This window comes from Argentina anserina, chromosome 3 (assembly GCF_933775445.1).
Source record: "Argentina anserina chromosome 3, drPotAnse1.1, whole genome shotgun sequence".
Taxonomy (NCBI): Eukaryota; Viridiplantae; Streptophyta; class Magnoliopsida; order Rosales; family Rosaceae; genus Argentina; species Argentina anserina.
In genome coordinates this window covers 2,692,780-2,713,166 of record NC_065874.1, presented here as the reverse complement: position 1 = coordinate 2,713,166, position 20,387 = coordinate 2,692,780, and the positions used below count along the sequence as shown (strand labels likewise).

At 40.3% G+C, this 20,387-nt stretch overlaps 5 protein-coding genes across 9 annotated transcripts; 3 read left to right on the top strand and 2 right to left on the bottom strand.

Annotated features, from left to right (window-relative positions):
* The first annotated feature begins 619 nt into the window (after nt 1–619).
* LOC126789244 (protein DMP6-like) lies at nt 620–1,487 on the top strand. The gene has a single exon (XM_050515350.1). The coding sequence runs from the start codon at nt 663–665 to the stop codon at nt 1,299–1,301; it is 639 nt and encodes a 212-aa protein (XP_050371307.1). The 5' UTR covers nt 620–662; the 3' UTR covers nt 1,302–1,487.
* A 239-nt stretch (nt 1,488–1,726) lies between these two features.
* LOC126789230 (pentatricopeptide repeat-containing protein At5g46100) lies at nt 1,727–3,758 on the bottom strand. The gene has a single exon (XM_050515333.1). The coding sequence runs from the start codon at nt 3,377–3,379 to the stop codon at nt 1,937–1,939; it is 1,443 nt and encodes a 480-aa protein (XP_050371290.1). The 5' UTR covers nt 3,380–3,758; the 3' UTR covers nt 1,727–1,936.
* A 954-nt stretch (nt 3,759–4,712) lies between these two features.
* On the top strand, nt 4,713–7,501 carry LOC126789233 (triose phosphate/phosphate translocator, chloroplastic). Its single transcript, XM_050515337.1, has 12 exons — nt 4,713–5,002; nt 5,100–5,171; nt 5,253–5,318; nt 5,396–5,474; nt 5,571–5,691; nt 5,826–5,921; nt 6,056–6,168; nt 6,261–6,338; nt 6,434–6,550; nt 6,652–6,751; nt 6,889–6,989; nt 7,224–7,501. The coding sequence occupies exons 1-12, from the start codon at nt 4,740–4,742 to the stop codon at nt 7,239–7,241; spliced, it is 1,224 nt and encodes a 407-aa protein (XP_050371294.1). The 5' UTR covers nt 4,713–4,739; the 3' UTR covers nt 7,242–7,501.
* A 910-nt stretch (nt 7,502–8,411) lies between these two features.
* On the bottom strand, nt 8,412–9,671 carry LOC126785694 (zinc finger CCCH domain-containing protein 44-like). Its single transcript, XM_050511317.1, has 3 exons — nt 9,487–9,671; nt 9,179–9,376; nt 8,412–9,096 (listed from the first exon to the last, which is right to left on the bottom strand). Exons 1-3 carry the CDS (start codon nt 9,669–9,671, stop codon nt 8,412–8,414), a joined length of 1,068 nt encoding a protein of 355 aa, XP_050367274.1.
* A 1,173-nt stretch (nt 9,672–10,844) lies between these two features.
* Nucleotides 10,845–20,379, top strand: LOC126789219 (homeobox-DDT domain protein RLT1). Of its 5 annotated transcripts, none has more exons than XM_050515316.1 (18): nt 10,845–11,390; nt 11,485–11,958; nt 12,347–12,387; nt 12,579–12,959; nt 13,033–13,122; nt 13,216–13,380; nt 13,506–13,722; nt 14,043–14,143; nt 14,694–14,780; nt 14,869–15,021; nt 15,121–15,276; nt 15,643–15,852; nt 15,974–16,675; nt 16,757–17,281; nt 17,795–18,412; nt 18,554–18,658; nt 18,806–19,069; nt 19,338–20,379. In XM_050515316.1, the coding sequence occupies exons 1-18, from the start codon at nt 11,243–11,245 to the stop codon at nt 20,064–20,066; spliced, it is 5,166 nt and encodes a 1,721-aa protein (XP_050371273.1). In that variant the 5' UTR covers nt 10,845–11,242; the 3' UTR covers nt 20,067–20,379. The 5 variants fall into 5 exon arrangements, with proteins under 5 accessions (XP_050371273.1, XP_050371272.1, XP_050371275.1 ...); XM_050515315.1 differs by having other exon boundaries at nt 10,846–11,390; nt 12,350–12,387; nt 19,335–20,379; XM_050515318.1 differs by having other exon boundaries at nt 10,846–11,390; nt 12,350–12,388; nt 12,682–12,959; nt 19,335–20,379.
* The last annotated feature ends 8 nt before the right edge of the window (nt 20,380–20,387 follow it).

Genomic DNA, 20,387 nt, shown 5'->3' with positions numbered 1-20,387 from the left:
GCCGAGATGGCACCATCTTCTCTATAACTGATGTGAAGCTTTTTGTTAGGGTTAGGGTTAGATCCCAGAGATTCTTAGATAGAAGTCACATAGTCCCAAGTCCCAAAGCCCATCAGCGCTCAGCCCAACCAAATATGGGCTGGGTTGGCTGCCAGTTTTGAAGGAACATGTCTGAAATCTCACGCTTGGATGTTTCTAAGCTAATTTGATACAGTTATAAGTTATAACGTGCAAGGCATGACTATGACACTACCTATAACATGTATCATATATGATCCAATTGATATTGGGATTCCTTAAAACAGACACCACTCATCCACACACAGAGTTTCTTCTATCCAAGCATTGCGAAATTATACGTATTTGGGTACATCAATGTGTGATACATATAACCGTCTTGAAAGCTACCTTGGACCGAAAGCAATAAGAAACAATAGCTTGATAAGCATTGTGGACTTCTCCTAGTTGCTTTACCCAAATTTCAGTTTCTCTTCCTTGCAAGACATGACTTTCTTCCCTCCCTTTCCCTCCACTCAAATTTTATTCCTATATACTTGTATAAAAACAGAATGCACACAATACATGCCTATCAAAACAAACCAACCAAGAAACCAAAGCATTAAGGAGGGGAGAGATAAACCTGATCGACGCGTTTGTTATCAATGAAGATCAAGTTAGGAGCTAAGGAATCCAAGCATGAAGGTGAGCCAAAACTTCCCCTCTTGCACGACACACCGTTACCGGAACTAGATGAGAAAAGAACGCTGGTGCAGAGAGCCATGAACCAGACGTTTCAGAGCACAGCTCATTTGGCCAATCTTTTACCTACTGGAACAGTTCTTGCATTTCAACTTCTGGCACCTATATTCACAAACCAAGGCAGCTGCGATTCGGTCAGCAGGGTCATGACTGCTGTCCTTGTAGGCCTCTGTGGTGCTTCTTGTTTTCTACTCAGTTTCACTGATAGCTATAGGGACAACAAGGGGAATGTCTGCTATGGATTTGCTACATGCAAAGGCCTATGGATCATAGATGGCTCAACCTCCCTTGCACCAGAAGTGGCTGCAAATTTCAAATTGAAGTTTATAGATTTCCTCCATGCTTTCATGTCCATACTTGTATTTGCAGCTATTGCACTATTCGACCAGAATGTAGTGAATTGCTTCGATCCAGCACCCTCAGATAAGGCTGAGGAGGTTCTCACATCATTGCCAGTTGCCATTGGTGTATTCTGCAGTATGTTGTTCGTTGTGTTTCCAACCAAGCGCCATGGAATTGGATTCCCCCTCTCTGCATGCTAAGAGTCCTCCTGTCTGATCAAGTTGTGGAGCTCTGTTGCAACCTTGCTTATTCTTTATTTGATCCCGGCATCCTCCAAGTTCTGTCGATGTCGATTTGATTCGTGTTGTTTGTATATTCTAGTTCTAGTTCAAAATTTCATGGCACTTGTGAAGAAATAAATTTTGAAGTATACGTTTGTTGATGGATCGGAAGACAACAAAAATAGTTTCCCGTATTGATTTAAGAAATGCTTGTCAGATCTACTTATCTAACAACATAATAAATGAACAGATAACTTGCCTGTATTGCAAGACTGGGGTATGCAAAAAACTAAACAATAAGCAATTGGTCTATACTATCAAATTATCTCCACCAAAAGCTAAATGAAGTGTTTATGAATCCACTGAACTAAACAATGAACTGAGGATGTCATCTTGGAATCTTGGATAGGCACTAAACTTTGAGCCAGGAGAGAACATATAAATCCAGTATGAACAATCACCAAGGACATCAATGTTTAAAACTTTGCAAGGGCAAGTGCTATATTTTGCTCGCACTAATGTATACTCTGTGATCACTAACAACAACAGTGTCGAGGTAACAAATCTTTATGATAAGGGATACAAGTGTATCGGTGGACTTAATAGCTCAAAACTCATCCGTATTGTTCATCACCTATTTCGCCCATCAGCTCAGCCTGCAACAATTCAGCAGGTTCACGCACCTTTGTTCGATCCCAAAACCCTTCAACCACAGCATTCCATATTCCATAATCTGGAATGCATCCATCAAGCACCATCTCATCAACAATTCGATAAGCTTTGTGCAGGTCACCTTTCTTACAAATGCATTTGACCAGTGTATCAAAAGTTCCTTCATCAATAGAAAAACCCCTGGTACGCATGCTAAGATACAACTGAAAGGCTTGAGTTAGGTTTCCACTATTACACATGCCTTGGACTACTGCATTATGGATCCTAACATGAAGGCTCCAGGTTATTCTGTTTGGTGAAATCCCACCAAGGACCATCTCATCAAGAAAGTTTGCAGCTTCGTGGAACTTGGAAACATTGCAGGAGCAAGTTATTATTTTCCCATAGTGCCCTGCATCTGGTTTCAAGCCCTGCAGCTTCATTCTGTCCAGAATCTCCAAAGCCTCTCGAAGCTTCCCTTCTTCGCAGAGTCCATGAAGCAAAGTACTATAAGTAATCATGTTGGGCAAATGGCGTTTGCTAACCATTGAGTCTAATAGTTCCATTGCTTGTGAAGAACGTCCACCCTTGCAAAACCCATCCATCAAAGAGCTATAAGTTAACACATTTGGATTGATACCTTTGCATTTCATTTCTTCAAACAATTCCACTGCTTCCTCCAAATTGTTAGATTGACACAAACCACGTATCAAGCAAGTATATGTCACAACAGACGGCAAACAACCTTTTGTTCCCATATCTCGGAATAGCTCCTTTGCTTCACCGATCTTTCCCAACTTACACAATCCATTAATTAAAGTACCATATGTATATGAATCAGGGGTGCAGCCATGATCGGGCATCTCACGAAAAATCTGGAGAGCTGCAGCCATGGAACTACTGTTCTTACAAAGCGCTTTAATCAAGATATTAAGTGAGACAACACTAGCTGGAATACCCGCTTTCCTCATATACTTGTAGAATCTGAAAGCCACCTTCAACTGGTTTTCTTCAACAAGAATCCCAAATATCGTAATGTAAGACTTATCAGTTGGTTTGCACTGATACTCCTCCATCTTTTCAAACACCCTGACAGAATCCAGTGGCCTATGAACTCGAGCATACCCTCTACAAACTGACAAGAATATATCTTCCGTAACACTGCACTTCTCCTCCTTCATTCTATCAAGCAGCGCCTCTGCAGACCTGAACTGGTTTGCAGATACTAGTCTACGTATCATGAGGCCAAATGTGCTGTGATCGTGCCGAAAACCATTGGTGTACTCAGCTGTCGCGGAATCAAATATAATAAGCGCTTTCTGTAGGTCCTTCTCGGCTTTTATCAGCTTCCCAACTTGCGAAGAAGTGATCTGTTTCGACCATTTAAACAGGGTTTTACTCCCCATAGTTATAGCCACACCACTCTTTCTAACTATCACTCAACTGAATCAAATTAGTCCAGAGCTACCAAAACCAACATTAACCCACGACTTTTATCAGGAAAATTAAACCACAACACATGCTGTAGGTACTTTTTCTTGTGATAGAAACTCTTTTGCGCATTTCATCAAACATCTTGTGTGCATGAAAGTGGTAACAAGGTAAGCTCAGTTTTAAGAGAAAGTTTTACTATCTTACTCTGCAGATTCCTACTGCCCATCAAGAAGCTGTAGCTCTGTTTGGGATTCGGCGTGGTTTTCCGTCGTCGGTGACAGTGTGGGAATACCGGAGGCTTTTGACGGCATCAGTGAGATGTGAGAACAGTCACTCAGTGACTCAGAGATGCCGAAAATCGAATCAGCCGTATAAATATGGATTGGGTCCAATGACGAGTACTTTGCCTATTTAGGCCCAACCATATTGTGGTTGTGGAGTTGAAATTTGATACTTTTCCTAACCCAAATGGAAAAAGAAATTCCAAATGCAACACCATTTCACTCTTCATCCATTTCTTTACCTTCTTCCTTTTTTCGAATTTTAATGGTTACTTGATACGATTCTAAGGCAACGCTCATGCACCATCAAATGTTATTTTGAAACTTAAATAACTAACTAACTAAGTACAAAATTATTCACTAAGACATAATTAAATTACTTAAATATCGATAACTAATAAACTACAAAAAAACCATAATAGTAAAAACTATCAACAATGAAGTAAATACTAAGCAAAGATAAGTCTTTCACGCGACAACATCAATACACGTGGCAACTTTGCACTTGGCTGTCTTTATTCACTTATTCTGAACTAATGCATTTAGCGAGATATCGATCGTACCGATTAGATGATCATACTAATTGACCGAATGTCTTGCATTACCCTCTACGACACAAAAGCTCTTCCAACAATTATTGAATTACCTTCTTCCCGTGACAAACAACCACCATAAAAACACCATTTCACGGATTCACCATTTCCACATTTTCACCCCAAACAAAAGAAATAAGAGGCATCAACGAAACAAAAACGATAAGCCTTTCAAAATCAACACCCCGCCTCGTAGCTCGTAAGCCTCTCAATAGGGATAAGTGGGCTCCCACCACCCATATCATATCGACATATCCCTCCCTCTCTACCCTTCACTTTCCCTCCCCATCATCTCCACCCCACCACCGTCCGATCAATCCCTCATCCTCTTACCCTGCTCCTCCCCCGCACCCAATCCAAACCCCAGCGAATGAAAAACAAACGCTAAATTAACCGCTCCCAACTCCATAAGAGCTCACTCTTCATTTCCCCCAAAAACCGAACACCCCTCTCTTACAATGGAGTCGCGAGTGCTGTCACGCGCCACCGCCTTCGCCTCCTCCGTCCCCAGCCTCCGCAAGTCCGCGCGCCACCCCGCCTCCGCGGTCTCGTTCGTCTCGGCGCCCCGCCGGTCGATCGGCGCCGTCAGCGAGGGCGGGAACTTGATCTGGGGGAGGCAGCTCCGCCCGGCGTTGCTCCTCGAGGCGTCTCCGTCGAGGAGGGAGACGACTGTCAACCCCTGCCATGCCGCCGCCGCCGCCGAGGGAGGCGATTCCGCCGGGTGAGGTCCGTTACTTCCGTTTTCCGTCTCGGCCTAACGCTTTCTCTCTCTTCCTTTGTTTTTCTCACTCTCTCTCTCTCTCTCTCTCTCTCGACAGAGATAAGCCCGCTCCGGCCGGTTTCTTCGACAAGTACCCGGCGCTGCTCACCGGCTTCTTTTTCTTCATGTGGTAAGTGATGACGTCACTCTTCTCTGAGCTAACAAATTTGTGTGAGGACTGGAAATGACGAATATGTCCTTCGTACATCAGGTACTTCCTGAACGTGATTTTCAACATATTGAACAAGAAGATCTACAACTACTTCCCGTATCCATAGTAAGTCTCCTCTCTTTTGGATTGCTGAGGGTGTTTTGGTAAATTTGCGAGTACTGATCGGAGAAAGTTGGTTACAGCTTCGTGTCAGTGATACACTTGGGAGTTGGGGTGGTTTACTGTCTGCTCAGCTGGGCAGTTGGCCTTCCTAAGCGCGCTGTAAGTCAAAACAGTGAAAACTATAATTTGTAAAGAGTAATTATGTAGATGCAGTAAAAAGAATCAGAATTTAACTGTGGTAAAACTCTCATGTAGCCTATGGACTCGACCCAATTGAAGTTGCTGATCCCTGTCGCGGCGTGCCACGCGCTGGGGCACGTCACCAGCAATGTCTCATTTGCAGCCGTAGCTGTCTCATTCACTCACACCATCAAAGGTAAAAAGTGAAAATTGACTATGCATGTGTTACTCTTGGTAATAAAGCTAATGTGGTATAATGGTAGTTAGTAAATGATCAGATTTTACCATGATAGCATTAACATTTGAAGCTTTGTTTTTTTGGTTTTTCAGCTCTTGAGCCATTTTTCAATGCCTCTGCTTCTCAGTTCATACTTGGACAATCGATCCCCTTGCCCTTGTGGTTGTCTTTGGCCCCTGTTGTTCTTGGTATGCTTTCGGATTTGTGTTCTTTCAATCTCGTAGTTAGGTTAAGTATATGTATGCAGATTATCTTGTGTTAAAGTACGGCACAACTTATTCAAAGTTTGTGTTACCTAAATGATCATTACATTGAAATGCAGGTGTGTCGATGGCGTCACTCACTGAGTTGTCATTCAATTGGCTTGGTTTCATTAGTGCTATGATTTCAAACATCTCCTTCACCTACAGGAGTATCTATTCAAAGAAAGCCATGGTGAGCTTAGCCTCTCTGAGACTTTTATTGGCATGTTGTTTGAATTATTCATCAGGCATTGCTAATAATCCATTTTTATTGATTTTTTGCAGACTGATATGGATAGTACCAATTTGTATGCCTACATCTCAATCATCGCACTGTTTTTCTGCCTTCCACCCGCCATCATTGTAAGTAAAAGTTCTACTGTGATCCCTGCAGCAAGTGTTGGTTCTCTAAATGAAATAATAATTTGACCTCTATGGCGTACTGCCTTATATCATAGGTGGAGGGACCTCAACTGCTCAAGCACGGTTTCGCTGATGCAATTGCTAAAGTAGGCCTTGTCAAGTTTGTTACTGATCTTCTTTGGGTGGGGTTGTTTTACCATCTCTACAATCAGGTAAAACGGTCTTTTTTTTTAGCTCAAACGGTACCTCAATGATAATGTCTTGAATGTGAATTATAAGATTCTGACCCTCTTTTTTGGGTTTTCATTATCAGCTGGCCACCAACACCCTTGAGAGAGTGGCACCTCTTACACATGCAGTTGGGAATGTGTTGAAACGTGTCTTTGTGATTGGTTTCTCAATTGTTGTCTTTGGTAATGATGCTTATTTTTTCTTCAGCTTCTAGATATCTGCCTTTAAATTTCTTTGTTTCTTAGTTAACTTCAGCTTTTGTTTCTTTGAATCAATAGATTTTTGAGTTCTTACCTGTAATGAATTGATGCCACCACAGGTAACAAGATTTCAACACAAACTGGTATCGGAACGGCCATTGCAATTGCTGGAGTTGCAATCTACTCTTTCCTCAAGGCCAAGATAGAGGAAGAGAAACGAGTGAGTCAGATATAACTAATTTAAGTTCATGCTACACTCGTATGGAACAAACATTATTACATACAATACTCTTCATTAATTGATTCTTGTTTATGGCCGTTTCATTTGTGGTCAACTCTTACTAGTTTCTTGAATGAGTTTGATTACGAAGAGAATCCACTTGCCAATTGGTGCTCATGAGATCAGGCCTTATTAATCCTAAGGATCTAACATTTATTTTATTTGCATTGACAGCAAGCAAAAGCTGCATAAGAAGAAAGGAAGAATGGGAGATCGAGGAAATCTTGTATTGTAAATTTCATAAATTTCCGTCAGGTTGAAATGGCAGATTGAGTATCTATTATCTTCTATGTCAGAGTTTGTTTATTATTCTTCACCCTTTTCCCCATTGATCTAGAATATAAACATATTCTAGTTTGCAATGGTCTCAATAATGTATCAATTTATTCTGCCTCTCCTATAGAGCTTTTATCTGGAAGTCTGCTACAATATGAAGATATTTCATACGAGTCTATAGCTTGTTTGAGGTTCGCATAATTGCATTGCCATTCAAAATTCACACTTGCACTCTGCGTACACCATCCGTGAGAACCATAAACCATTTCATCAATCCAGTCAGATCGATAAATTTGGATACAGGGAAAATTGTCTTATAAGGCCTTAAAGATTTGCATCTCAGCTTCCTCCCACCACCTTCTTATTACAACACTGCCGAAATACAAGAGCTTATCCTTCCGAGCCATTGTTAATGTCAACTCTTTAACTAGTTTAAGTTTGGAGTCTCTAAGAATAGAGGATGATGTTACTCATATGGCGATATTTCTTCCGTCATTGAAGACTGTATCCCTCAAGTCTGTGGAGCTGACTAAGGAATATATTATTGTACTGGCTAATTTCAAGGTGCCCTTTCATCGAGTACTTGTCATTAACCTATTGCGTCGGGTTCGAATCGCGGTGTAGAATTGCACAGTCTAGAAAGCTCAAGTATTTGGAGATTAATAATTGCAGTTTTGTGCATGTCTGATGTAGGAAGACCAAAGGATCGCAGAGCAGATTGATGCGTGCAATGCCAACAACTTGTTTTTTAGTGTTTTTACTATGATTGTATTGAATAATTTTTCGTATATATTCATTGTGTTCATGCGAATTCGTCTACATAGTAATAGCATTGTAATATCTAAACTAGAAGAACATGCAAGCTATTAGTTCTGCATGTCTGGAATCACTTCTGGTACTTGTTTTAAGCGTCTTTCATGTTCCTCCGGTTGTTGTAGCATCTCTATCTTGCGCCAATACACACTAAGATCTCGGCTGATCCATCCCTTCTGCTTCTTCTCATGAACAATGCAATTTTCTAACCAAACCAACTCTCTTTCAATCCAATCCTTGGTTAAGTCCTCGTGCAGCTCTCTTGCCTTTTGCTCAATCTATGCAACTGTATGTCTCCTTAGAAAGCAAATCCTCACATTCTTCCTCGGTGAAGTGGCAATCCGATAACAGAGAAATTGATATAGGATCCTCTCTTCCAAGCAATTCCAGAAGAGTCTCTCCACTCTTGTTAGTAGTGCCCTTAACTTGTATGAGTTTGTGATCAGAAGAGTTATGTCCTTCATAATTTTCCACTCGCACAAAGCTTCCCACCACCTTTCTCTCCCAACTTTCGGGCTGCTCCAATATCAACTTCTCCACTAAACTCCCCCTCAAGTATATAAGCTTCATGTTACTAGCTACTATAGATGCATAACAGGTCTCTTCAATATTTTCCAAATGTTGATCCAGAAAACTAAATACATCGACCACATCTACCTCATCCTTTCTAAAAAATTTATTCAGCCTCCAGTCACATCTGATCTTTGTCTTCTTATTTGTGTACTCAAGTAAGTGTCTCTCGATGACATACTCATAGATTGCAGATCCCAACTCACGCTGTGATAATTGTTTGCTTGTATCTTTCTTAACGGATTTGAGGAACCCGATCAAAGGTTCCGATCCCCATCCGATGAATTCTGCTTCTACCTTCAGCCTTTTTGGTAACATAGATTTCTGAAATCGTAGATGATCATCATTATCATTGTCATCAAATATAAATTCTTCTGCTTCTGCCTTCCTTTTTCCCAATACTGACTTATGAACTTCTATATGCTCATCATTATCCTCAGCATCCTCATATTGATCATCATTGTTACTACTTGGGGAATAAATTAACATCATCCAAAGTCAAGCCCCCGTTTTCTTTTATGATTTCCCAACACTCCTTGAATCGGCATTCAAATGTGTCCCTATCCTCGAAGTCTATTCTCTTTCCATCTGATCTATATTCTGAGTTCGATTCCGCGAGCCTAACAAGCTGCAAACACTCCTTGCAGAGGCCTTCCTTGTTCTTCCCTCTTCTGAGTGCAAACTCAGAAGCAACACTAATATTACTTGCGCAGCAAGGGTCACATAATGCGTATGTACAGCAAATGAGAAGCTAATTGCCACTGATCCGGTAAGACACTGGGAACACAAGTGCTTCCTACAAGTCCACCGCTTTCTGATTTTGAGGATGTATTTGCTTCTTCCTACACATTTAGGATGATAAACTTTCGAGCAGCCCTCGTGGTCACATAGCATTAAACGCCCACCATCTTTGCAGATGAAGCACCAATCCTCCCAGTTTTCCCTATTTATTTTCTTCTTCATCTTTCTTCACCTGATATAATTTCTGTATTTTCAGTGATGGAGGAAATTGAATGTTGATTTGGACTAGTATAAAAGGAATTGTTATTGCTTTAATATATAGGTTTGGACTTTTCAAGTAAGAAGAGGAGTCCTTTGACTCCTTTCCAGGTAAGGATCCTAAGCACTAGTCTTACATGCTGTTTTCTTGGTCTCACAGATTATGGAGACTCGTTACTAATATATGCATGCGTGATTTGCTTGTGTTTCGTTTGTAGAGTTTGCTCGTCGCTTTCATTTGTAGTAGAGCTTTGTCTGGTTTTGGTGGTGTCTCACTTTGCTGGAAATTGGAAGAATTCTATTAAAATTGGAGAGCTTTTGTTTATCCCTTGCTGCACTAAACTACTAATCTAACACGAGCAGAATCAGATTATACAAGTTCGAAGTAATCGGGATGCCAGGGAGCCATCATGATTTTATATTGATTAACCTCATGAACGTGACTGAGATTCACCAAGTAGTCATGTTCTTTATTCTCATTCTGGGGCTTATATGGAATTTTTGCTTTCAGAGGTTTTTGTATGCGTAGTTATCATGAATTTTTCGTAAGAGTTTGATTTTGGCGAAATAAAGCCTAGTGTGCGAGACACCGTCCTTATATGAGAAATAGCAACAAATCTACTAGATCATAATGAAGAACTTGTAACACATTTCTTTCGGTTGTTCTATGTGACAAAGAAACATAGACAATTGAGTTTAGATAATTCAAGTTGGTTGAGTAAATGTAAGACTAATGGTTTCGTCTCAAACTATTTAAAATTTAAAACACCACCCTTCAAATTTTCCAAACTCTGATCTTCTAGGCTGATCAAATTTTTGATGAAGATACATTTTACCTTCATTGAAGTGCAGATGGATCAATATTTCTCATTGAAGGAACATATAAGCAAAAGAGAAACAACAGGAACAACCTTAAAATTCGAAAGTCAACAAAGATTGTCTATGTTTTTGGCATCCATACACTCGCTGGAACCAAAACACACAAAAACAAAAGGAAGGAAATCCATCTCGTTTGGAACGAATTAAAAAGAGGAACCAAGTGACCAAACCACAAAAAATTAATAGGGCAAAAAGTGAAAAACATATAGGAAATTAAAAAACGAAAAACAAAAAAGAAAGAATTATGGAAGGTGGGATTAGAGTGAGGACAGACTGTTGTTGGTTTTATGTTCCTGATTTTGCCTATTCCTATTTTTTGATGCTGCACTTGTTGCTGTTGTTGTTGTTATTGTCATCAAACAATTTCTGAATTCCACAAACATTTATATATATTATTCACACATTATTATTCTTATCATCAAAATCAAAATCAAAATCAAAACCAAAACCCAAATTATATTCCCATCATGATAATTGTACACACACCTTTCTCTTTCTCAATCGCTTATTATTTCCTTGACTGTTACGGTAATCCCTTAAAGAGATAAAAGGGTTGCTCGGATTCTTTGTTTGCTTTCATAAAGTCCCAGTCTTTGTTCATGACCCCAAATTTCTAGGGTTTGTGAGATTTTGACATAGAGAGAGCCCAGATCTCGATGGAGGGTTCGGAGGGAGATAATCAGAATCGGAATCATGATAGCAGCAATAGTAAATTGAACAATTCCGGCGACGGCGGAGGAGCCAAGCCCAAGCGACAGATGAAGACGCCGTTCCAGCTCGAAACCCTAGAAAAGGCCTATGCTAGTGAGTTTTTGTGATTCTGGGTTGAAATTTTTTGGGTTGAATTATGTTAAAGATTGGATTTTTGATTCTGGGTTGTGTTTAATTTTGTGATCAGAGGAGACTTACCCGTCGGAGTCAATTAGGGCTGAGCTTTCGGAGAAATTGGGGCTTTCCGATCGGCAGTTGCAGATGTGGTTCTGTCACCGGAGGCTGAAGGACAAAAAGGAAGGTGGTTCGGGTTCGGGTCAGGCTCCTGGGCCGGGTCCGGGTCCAGGTCCGGTAAAGAAGCAGAGGAAGGCGGTGGCGGTATTGCCGGAGCCTCCTGTGGATGACTTGGCACACGGGTCGGAGCCAGGGAGTGACTATGGGTCAGGTTCCGGCTCCGGCTCAAGCCCATTTGGGCATGCAGACCGCAATGTGGTGGATGAAATGCCGAGGAGGAGGCATTATGAGTCACAGCAGTCGGTTACGGAGCTTAGAGCCATTGCTATTGTGGAAGCTCAGTTGGGAGAGCCGTTGAGGGAAGACGGTCCGGTGCTTGGGATAGAGTTTGATCAATTGCCCCCGGATGCTTTCGGGGCACCTCTAGGTATACAGCTTGGTTCACGGTGCTTTGCACCATAAACCATATAGGATATGATTGCAGAATTATGCATGGTATAATGATGCTTGTTATGATTGTGTTGACAATCCTTTTGTGTTTATAACATGCATATTGTAATGTGTGAGGAACTAGAAATATGCGACCTTTTGCTCTATGTTCATATATGTTGGGTTTTTCATGAGCTTAGCAAATTTACAAGTGCATTTAGATTAAACTTGCTGGTCATAAGATGTTGGTTTTACAAGTTAATTATTTGCTAAAAGACTGCACAGTTGTATAGAAAGCATCTAATTCATTGCTCAATGAAATAAATTATTACTTCTTGGATATTTGGGTTTTTGCTAATCTTTTGATTTTTTGCTTGGTGAATCAGTAGCAGAGCAGCAGAAGCGGCATGAATCGAAACCAAATAAAGTATGTGTCTCATTTCTTTTATAAAAAGATTGTTTTTGTTCGATAGCAATGGGCCAATATATGTTCTCATCTAAAGACGATTACATTTTCTCGATACCCCTCAGGGTTGTCTAGCAGATTATGAGTGATCACTTTCTTGAGAACTTCATTGATTCTATCTTTGCTTATTATTAGTATATGCTTTTTCTCAGGGTACTCCGAGATCTCTCCATGAATATCCATATATCCAAGACCACCCCATTATTCGGCCTGATGTTTATGGACAAGTTGCTCAATCTCATTTTTGTGATTCAGCAATTGATGGTCCAAATGCAAGAACATCACCCTTTGCAAGCGGTAATGAACAGTTGTCAAGGGGTCATGGTCGGGCTCGTATACTGTCACAACAAGAGAGGCAAGCAGTGGCCTATTCATCTCCTGGTGATGATGGGTTACTTCAAAGGGACGCCTTTATCAATGTTAGAATGAATACTCAATATAGTGAACCCCCTATTATTGCACCTGAAAACCCTAATGTATTGTCTGACGGTCAAATTAATGACACTATGCTGAGAATGGAAAGGAAACGCAAGGTATACATCAACTGCATTTGCCTCAAAGTATAATTCCTCAGCCATGGAAGACTATAATAATTGCCTCTTGCAGGGTGAAGAATTCAGAGTGGCTAAAGAAGTTGAAGTTCATGAAGTTCGAATCCGGAAGGAGATGGAAAAACAAGATATTCTGAGGAGAAAGGTTCGACTTCCCAGCAATAAGTTTATATACTTGGGCATAGCAGTTTGTATGCTGATATTTTGAATTTTTTTAATAATTTGCGTCCGATTATAGAATGAGGAAAGAATCAGGAAAGAAATGGAAAGGCAAGACCGAGAAAGGAGAAGGGAGGAAGAGAGGTTGATGCGTGAGAGGCAGCGAGAGGAAGAGAGATCAAAGAAGGAGCAAAAACGTGAAAACGAACGAAGGGAGAAGTTTTTGCAGAAAGAAACTATAAGAGTGAGTTTGGGATCTGCTGATGTGGTCATTTGTTCCATTAGCTGGATTTTTCAGTGTAATATTTGCATATTCTTGTTTCTTCTGCCCCTTTTCTTTGCCTTATATCTCTTGGGTACGTCTTGCAGGCTGAGAAAATGAGGCAAAAGGAAGAGCTTCGAAAAGAGAGAGAGGAAGTGAGACGCAAAGCTGCACTTGAGAAGGCTACTGCTAGAAGGCTTCTTAATAAATCTATGGAACTTTATGAGGATGAGCAACTAGAGCTAATGGAGTTGGCTGCTGCAAGCAAGGGATTATCTTCAATAATTAGTATTGATCCCGACACCAATCTTGATGCATTCCGAGGTAAGTGTTACTTGGCATTGTCTGCTAAAAGGTATATATATATATATATATATATATATATATATATATATATATTCCACTCAAATAGTTCCCGTCTTTATGCCTTTGAAATATCAGATTATCCTGGTTTGATCATTGTATTATCTTCGTCTTTCTTTTTCCTGAATGAGAGAGTTCACATTGATCCCCAAAAAATTATTTAAAAGAAGAAAGAAATAATTACTAGCTAAAGAACGGACTCATGGGACTATCTTTTCTGTTTTGCTACAAGATTTTGTATTGCAACCAGTTGAATTGACCACTGTATTTTTGTGGCTTAGATGATCTGACTGCATTTCCACCCAAGTCTTTGCAATTAAAAAGACCATTTGCAGTTCATCCGTGGATTGATTCTGAGGAGAACATTGGCAACTTTCTCATGGTATGTGATTTTCCTTGTATGAGATGTTCTTGAATGTGTTATAGTTTTCTAGTAGTTCCTTGTCCATAATGCATGATCACTGGAATACTGGATGGTAATATCCTGGGAGTCTTGTGATACTTGTTTCTACTTGGATTTTTCCTAGTTCTCTCACAGTATATTTTCTTTGGGTTGTGTGGACGTAGTAATCCTGTTATGTTGGTACTTATGCTTTTTGTACTGGAGACTAATTACCACCTCTACAAATGATGTTGTTTTGTTTACCGGCCTTAATTTTTTATATTGATTTTGGCAATTTTTTGGATAGATCTTTACTTAGTTGAATCATTAAGTGGCAACTATAGACTTCTTAAAGTCTGGATTCTAGAGTTTGTGTATAAAAGTCATAAAGTGCAATCTCAAAATACTCTGATTGGTACCTATGCTCATGGTTTTGCATAAGATGCCCTCTAGGAAGGTCCTTACACATTATTTTTATAGGGTACTTAGATTATATGATCAGTTAATATGCCTTCATTCTGATTGAATAACATGTTGGTGTGTTTGACAGGTTTGGAGATTTATAATTACATTTGCAGATATTCTTGAGTTATGGCCTTTTACTCTGGATGAATTTGTTCAAGCTTTTCATGACTATGTAAGCCGCCAATAAGTATTTTAATTTAAAAATTGCACATTTTACCTGTTTTCCTGCTCTCTGAGATTTTATACGCCCTTGATATCAGGATTCAAGGTTGTTAGGAGAGATTCATGTTGCTCTCTTAAGGTTAATCATAAAGGATATAGAAGATGTTGCAAGGACACCTTCTACTGGACTAGGATTCAATCAAAATGGTGCTGCTAATCCTGGAGGTGGACATCCACAGATTGTTGAAGGAGTAATTTCCACTCTCTGCATGCACTCCAGATCCTTTGCTTATCTCATGTCTGTTTCCCTAATTGTTCTTAGAACTTACTTGATTTTAATATCTGTTCAGGCATATGCGTGGGGCTTTGATATAAGGAACTGGCAGCAGCACTTGAATCTGCTAACATGGCCTGAAATTTTTCGCCAACTAGCACTCTCTGCTGGATTTGGGCCACAGTTGAAGAAAAGGAACATCTCATGGTCATACTTGCCTGATAATGATGAGGTTCTCTTTCTAACTTATGGTATCTTTTACTTTTCAAACAACACCATTCTAGTGTATCAGTTTATAAAAGAGCAAAGGAAAGAAGGACCTCCAATTTTCTGTTTCTTATTTCAAATTTATATATAGAGTGAGACTATATCTTAGTTGGAAAGAGTATTATAATGTGTACTGCTGGCCTTCCAGATTAGGCATTGTGTTTAATGCTGTGTCATCTATGTCAGAAATGAACCCCCTTAGATGTGATTGTTCGTATGCCTTTTTTTTTTCAGTAGAGTACAATTCAATTTTTAGAAATTGGGGCCTTCAATCCCATTCAATGTTTCTTAAGAGTAATCAAAAGATTTATGGCAACCCTTGTAATTTCAGGAGAAGGGATGTCATGATGTAATTTCAACTCTGCGCAATGGTGCGGCAGCTGAAAATGCATTTGCAATTATGCAAGAAAAGGGTTTATTAGCTCCACGGAGATCCAGACATCGGTTGACACCTGGAACAGTAAAATTTGCAGCTTTTCATGTCCTTTCTCTTGAGGGAAACAAGGGATTAACGGTGTTAGAACTTGCTGAAAAGATTCAGGTTAATTTTGAAGCGCTCTAAACTTAAACAATGTTGTGTCGAGCAGACTGTTTAATACCAAAATTATGTTCTTCTTTCCTGACTTTTTTTTTCTGTATGTCATCTGTTATCATTCTCTAAGAAATCTGGCCTTAGAGACCTGACAACAAGCAAGACGCCAGAGGCTTCAATTTCTGTTGCTCTGACCAGAGATACTAAGCTTTTTGAAAGAATTGCTCCTTCAACATATCGTGTACGATCTGCTTACAGAAAGGACCCTATTGATGCTGAGGCGATACTTTCTGCAGCTAGGAAGAAGGTTCAGATATTTGAAAATGGGATTTTAGCTGCAGAAGATGTTGATGAGGTTGAAAGAGATGATGTTGAAGAGGTTGAGAGAGATGAAGACTCCGATTGTGATGAAGTTGATGAGGATCCTGAAGTTGATGACCTTGCTACTCCAGCCATTGCAAAGATATCCCCTGATCAGTATAATGAAGTGGCTCCTTTCTCAGAGAATGGACAGCAAAATTTATGCATTGATGCTGCACTAAATGCGCCAAAGGAGTTTGAGAAGGATGTTTCATCTTTACCGGTCAGTGATTCCAAAGACGCAGACGGTCCAAGTGTCTCCTCCAAGGAGTGTGTTTCTGGTGTAGAAGTTAGTACTAGCAATCTTGATCAAGATAATATGGAGATTGATGAAAGTAAGGCAGGTGAATCATGGGTTCAAGGGCTAACAGAAGGGGATTATTCTGATCTCAGTGTCGAAGAGCGTCTTAATTCCCTTGTTTCCTTAATTGGTATTGCAAATGAAGGAAACTCTATTCGTGTTGTTCTTGAGGTTAGCATTTCATTAGAACCTTTTGAAATATCAAGGTATTAGTTTCTTTCTCTGTTCAAATCTGACACCAATAATATACAGGATCGCTTAGAAGCAGCAAATGCGCTGAAGAAGCAAATGTTGGCGGAGGCACAGCTTGACAAAAGTCGCTTTAAGGAAGAGAATGTGAGCAGATTAGATATTCCATCTTTTATGGGAGGCAAAGCTGAAGCACCTGTTACCGGAGTGGAAGAAGGCCAAAGTCCTCTACTGGATATTGATAATAGAATCAATGAGGAAGGAGCTGCAGAAAATCCAAATTCGAATCACCTTAACAGTGTGCCTGTTGAAAGGTCCCTGGTATCTCAAGATATTTCCATGGGCCCTGAAAACATCATGAATCAGCAATTGGCTTGCGCATCAAAAAAGTCACGCTCACAGTTGAAATCATATATTGCCCACAGAGCAGAGGAGATGTATGCATACAGGTCCCTCCCTCTTGGCCAGGATCGCAGGCATAATCGGTACTGGCAATTTGTAGCATCCGCTTCAAGCAATGATCCGGGTTCAGGCAGAATCTTCATTGAACTAAACAATGGAAATTGGAGGCTCATTGACACTGAAGAGGTACTTGAAATGCTTACGCTTTTATCATTTTCTTTACAGCACATTCTTCAAATGGACAGCAGTTGTGTGTGTATTCACATTGATTTTAGTTGGTTTCTGGTCGGACGAAACCATGTCAGTCCTTTTAGGCAGATGGGACTGAGGGTAGGTGTGTTGTACTTCCTGAGAAACATTACTCTGTCACCATTGAGGTATCAGATCATTATTGGTCTTTCTGTTGATGTTGCCAGCATGCATTAGCTATCCAAGTCCTGAATTATATTTGCAATAGTTTTTTGCCTGCTGTCCTATGTAATATATTTTATGTATATTATATGTATGTATAATATTTCTTTTGAAATACTTGTCACCGTAGTCATGAAACAGTGATTGCACGTCAAGTTAGTGATATTATGCCATTTCTACCTTTCTCTGATCCTATGACTATAAACACTTTTCTATCCTTAGAGAGCTGCAGATGGTTTTATGACCATCACTTTGGCGTTTTAATTTGTTCGTTGTGTGATTTTGTAGGCATTTGACACTCTTTTGATGTCGCTGGATACGCGTGGTATTAGAGAATCCCATTTACGTTTAATGTTGCAAAAGATTGAGGCATCCTTCAGAGAAAATGTTCGTAAAAATGTGCGTCCTTCACGTAGAAATCATGTTAAAAAGGAAGGTGATGAAATGGATTCTAGTCCCGACTACCCTTCGAGTTTTGACAGCCCTGGTAGTACGGTTTCTGCTTTAAATTCTGAGATGGGGGAGACATCCTCTTCTTTCAGAATTGAGCTCAACAGAAATGAAAATGAGAAAAAGGCGGCCTTGAGAAGGTATCAGGATTTTCAGAAGTGGCTGTGGAGAGAATGCTCTAGCACATCAGCACTAAGTGCCTTGAAATCTGGGAAAAAGAGGTGCAGAGAGCTCTTTGATCTTTGCGATTTCTGCCTCGGTTGTTACTACTCTGAAGACTCCCACTGCAGTTTCTGTCATCAGACTTTTGGTGCTACCTATGAAAATCTCGACTTTTCTGAACATGTAATACGATGTAAAGAGAGAAGGAACTTGGAAACTTGTGATATCCATGTATCAGGTACTTCTGTTCCTCTGGCCAGCAGATTGCTCAAGGCCTTCATAGCTCTTGTTGAGGTGAGATACTAACGACTGATGAAAAAAAAAATCTCAACTGTGTTTTTTCTTTATAACCTGTCATCCTGGCATCTAATGTATTTTAATGTAACTCAAGCTGCTCAACTCTGGTGTTCACATCCTTCAATCTTTTTTTGACAGGTATCTGTTCCACCAGAAGCTCTTCAATCATTTTGGACAGAAGACTGTCGAAAGGCGTGGGGAGCAAAACTGAATGCATCATCATCGGTTGAAGAACTTCTGCAGGTGTATTTTTTTTTACTGAACCCCATATGGTGTATATCTTTAATAGAACCTCGTACTATGTGTCCGTCATTTCTTTATTCCAGATGCTTCTACTCCATGGTACATTATTTTTGTTTGATTTGCTGATCATTTTGGATTTTTTTTCAGATGTTAACTCTGCTTGAGACGGCAATAAAGCGAGACTTTGTGTCATCAAACTTTGCAGCAACCAATGAATTACTGGGGTCCAGCAAACAGTCAGTGATTGCTAATCCTGATTATCTTGACACCAAATCAGTTTCTGTACTTCCTTGGATACCATATACCACGGCAGCTGTGGCCCTGAGGGTTTATGAGATGGATTCAGCAATTATGTATATACCGCATGAAAAACCTGAGCCCAAGGGCGACAAGGAAGTCGTGGAACATATGGTGAGTTGTTGCCTTCTTCTCTCTTTGCTGTTAGTCAGGCTGCTCATTATATATAGGTTCAAAGATAATGTGCTTCACAACACCAAATAAAAAAATATATATCAAATCACCGTGTAAGTTGAATTCTCATGAAAGTCCAACATGAAATTCCCAAAGGGGAGCATTGTTTTTTCATGTCTGTTAAGTTGGTGGTGGTTTAAGGTTTGCCGCCTTAACAATTGATCTTACTCAATCTGCCTATTTTGTTTTTTCTTTTTGTCTGCAGAAGATTCCTCTGAGATTTACCCCTATGAGGAATGATAGGGAGATCGAACCAACAAAGACTGAACACATTGAACAAAATACTCGCCCGAAAAGTGGAAGAAATAGCCTCAAACGTGGCAGAGGAGGTCGTGAGCAAGGACGCGGTAAAAAGTCCAAATCTGGTGGTAGTCGGCGAAAAGCTAGAGTTAGTGAGAATGAGTATATTAGTCCAGGATTGGTACCTGTGGGGCGGAGACCGCAGACACAAGGGAGTGGACGGGGACGACGTACTGTTAGAAAGAGGAGAATGGACAGGGCTGTTGAGGGGACACACATCAGCCGTATAACTGACCTACGCAGTAGCCCCGACAGTGGAGGGGAATCACCCAGAAACTTGACTGGGGGATGGGAAGATGAAAATATCAATACGGTCCATATGAAAGGTGATGAACGAGAGAGGTATGTGCAGGCAGAGGCACTGGAATCTGATTATGAAGACCAAGTGGTCGGATATGAACAAGGGAACTGGGAAATTGGATTTGATGGGACCTCCAGCGGATGGAACAGAGGCCTACGAGAACCAAGTGATGGGGACATGGATGCTTCTGAAGACGACAACAATGGCGTTGTGGAAGTGAGAGAAGAAGATTCGGAGGGGGATGTAGATATGAGTGATGCTTCAGACGAAGTACCAAACAGACATGACGATGACACAGATTCAGCTTCAGTTGATGATGACGACTACAGTGATTGAAGTATCGTGCTTTGAATTAGTTATGGAAGAGACGAGGCATACATGCTGCATATAATTTTGATAATGCGGCAACTCCACTGGGTGGCTGGTCTCAATCGGAGATGGAGATCTATCTAGGTCTCGGGGCGTTCTCATTTTTGTTACCATCCTTGGTATTATTGCTATTTATTGATTCAGTTTATGAGTTTGATTACTGGATAATACGACTAGAAGTGCTTGGTAGGAGAGCTGTAAGCATGCGGTATAACCAGTCATGCTTAAGAATGCTGCAAATATGTAATGATATTTAGTTTTTTATCTCCATTACTGGAAGAGTTGCAT

Coding starts and splice junctions, on each gene's coding strand:
- LOC126789244 (XM_050515350.1), top strand. CDS start 663: ATGAAGATCAAGTTAGGAGCTAAGGAATCCAAGCATGAAGGTGAGCCA.
- LOC126789230 (XM_050515333.1), bottom strand. CDS start 3,379: ATGGGGAGTAAAACCCTGTTTAAATGGTCGAAACAGATCACTTCTTCG.
- LOC126789233 (XM_050515337.1), top strand. CDS start 4,740: ATGGAGTCGCGAGTGCTGTCACGCGCCACCGCCTTCGCCTCCTCCGTC. Junction 5,475..5,570: donor TTGGCCTTCCTAAGCGCGCT/GTAAGTCAAAAC, acceptor ACTCTCATGTAG/CCTATGGACTCGACCCAATT. Junction 6,551..6,651: donor TTTACCATCTCTACAATCAG/GTAAAACGGTCT, acceptor TTTCATTATCAG/CTGGCCACCAACACCCTTGA.
- LOC126785694 (XM_050511317.1), bottom strand. CDS start 9,671: ATGAAGAAGAAAATAAATAGGGAAAACTGGGAGGATTGGTGCTTCATC. Junction 9,377..9,486: donor AGGAAGCACTTGTGTTCCCA/GTGTCTTACCGG, acceptor TGCACTCAGAAG/AGGGAAGAACAAGGAAGGCC. Junction 9,097..9,178: donor GATGTTAATTTATTCCCCAA/GTAGTAACAATG, acceptor ATTGGGAAAAAG/GAAGGCAGAAGCAGAAGAAT.
- LOC126789219 (XM_050515314.1), top strand. CDS start 11,243: ATGGAGGGTTCGGAGGGAGATAATCAGAATCGGAATCATGATAGCAGC. Junction 13,381..13,505: donor TGCAGAAAGAAACTATAAGA/GTGAGTTTGGGA, acceptor TACGTCTTGCAG/GCTGAGAAAATGAGGCAAAA. Junction 14,781..14,868: donor TTCAAGCTTTTCATGACTAT/GTAAGCCGCCAA, acceptor CCTTGATATCAG/GATTCAAGGTTGTTAGGAGA.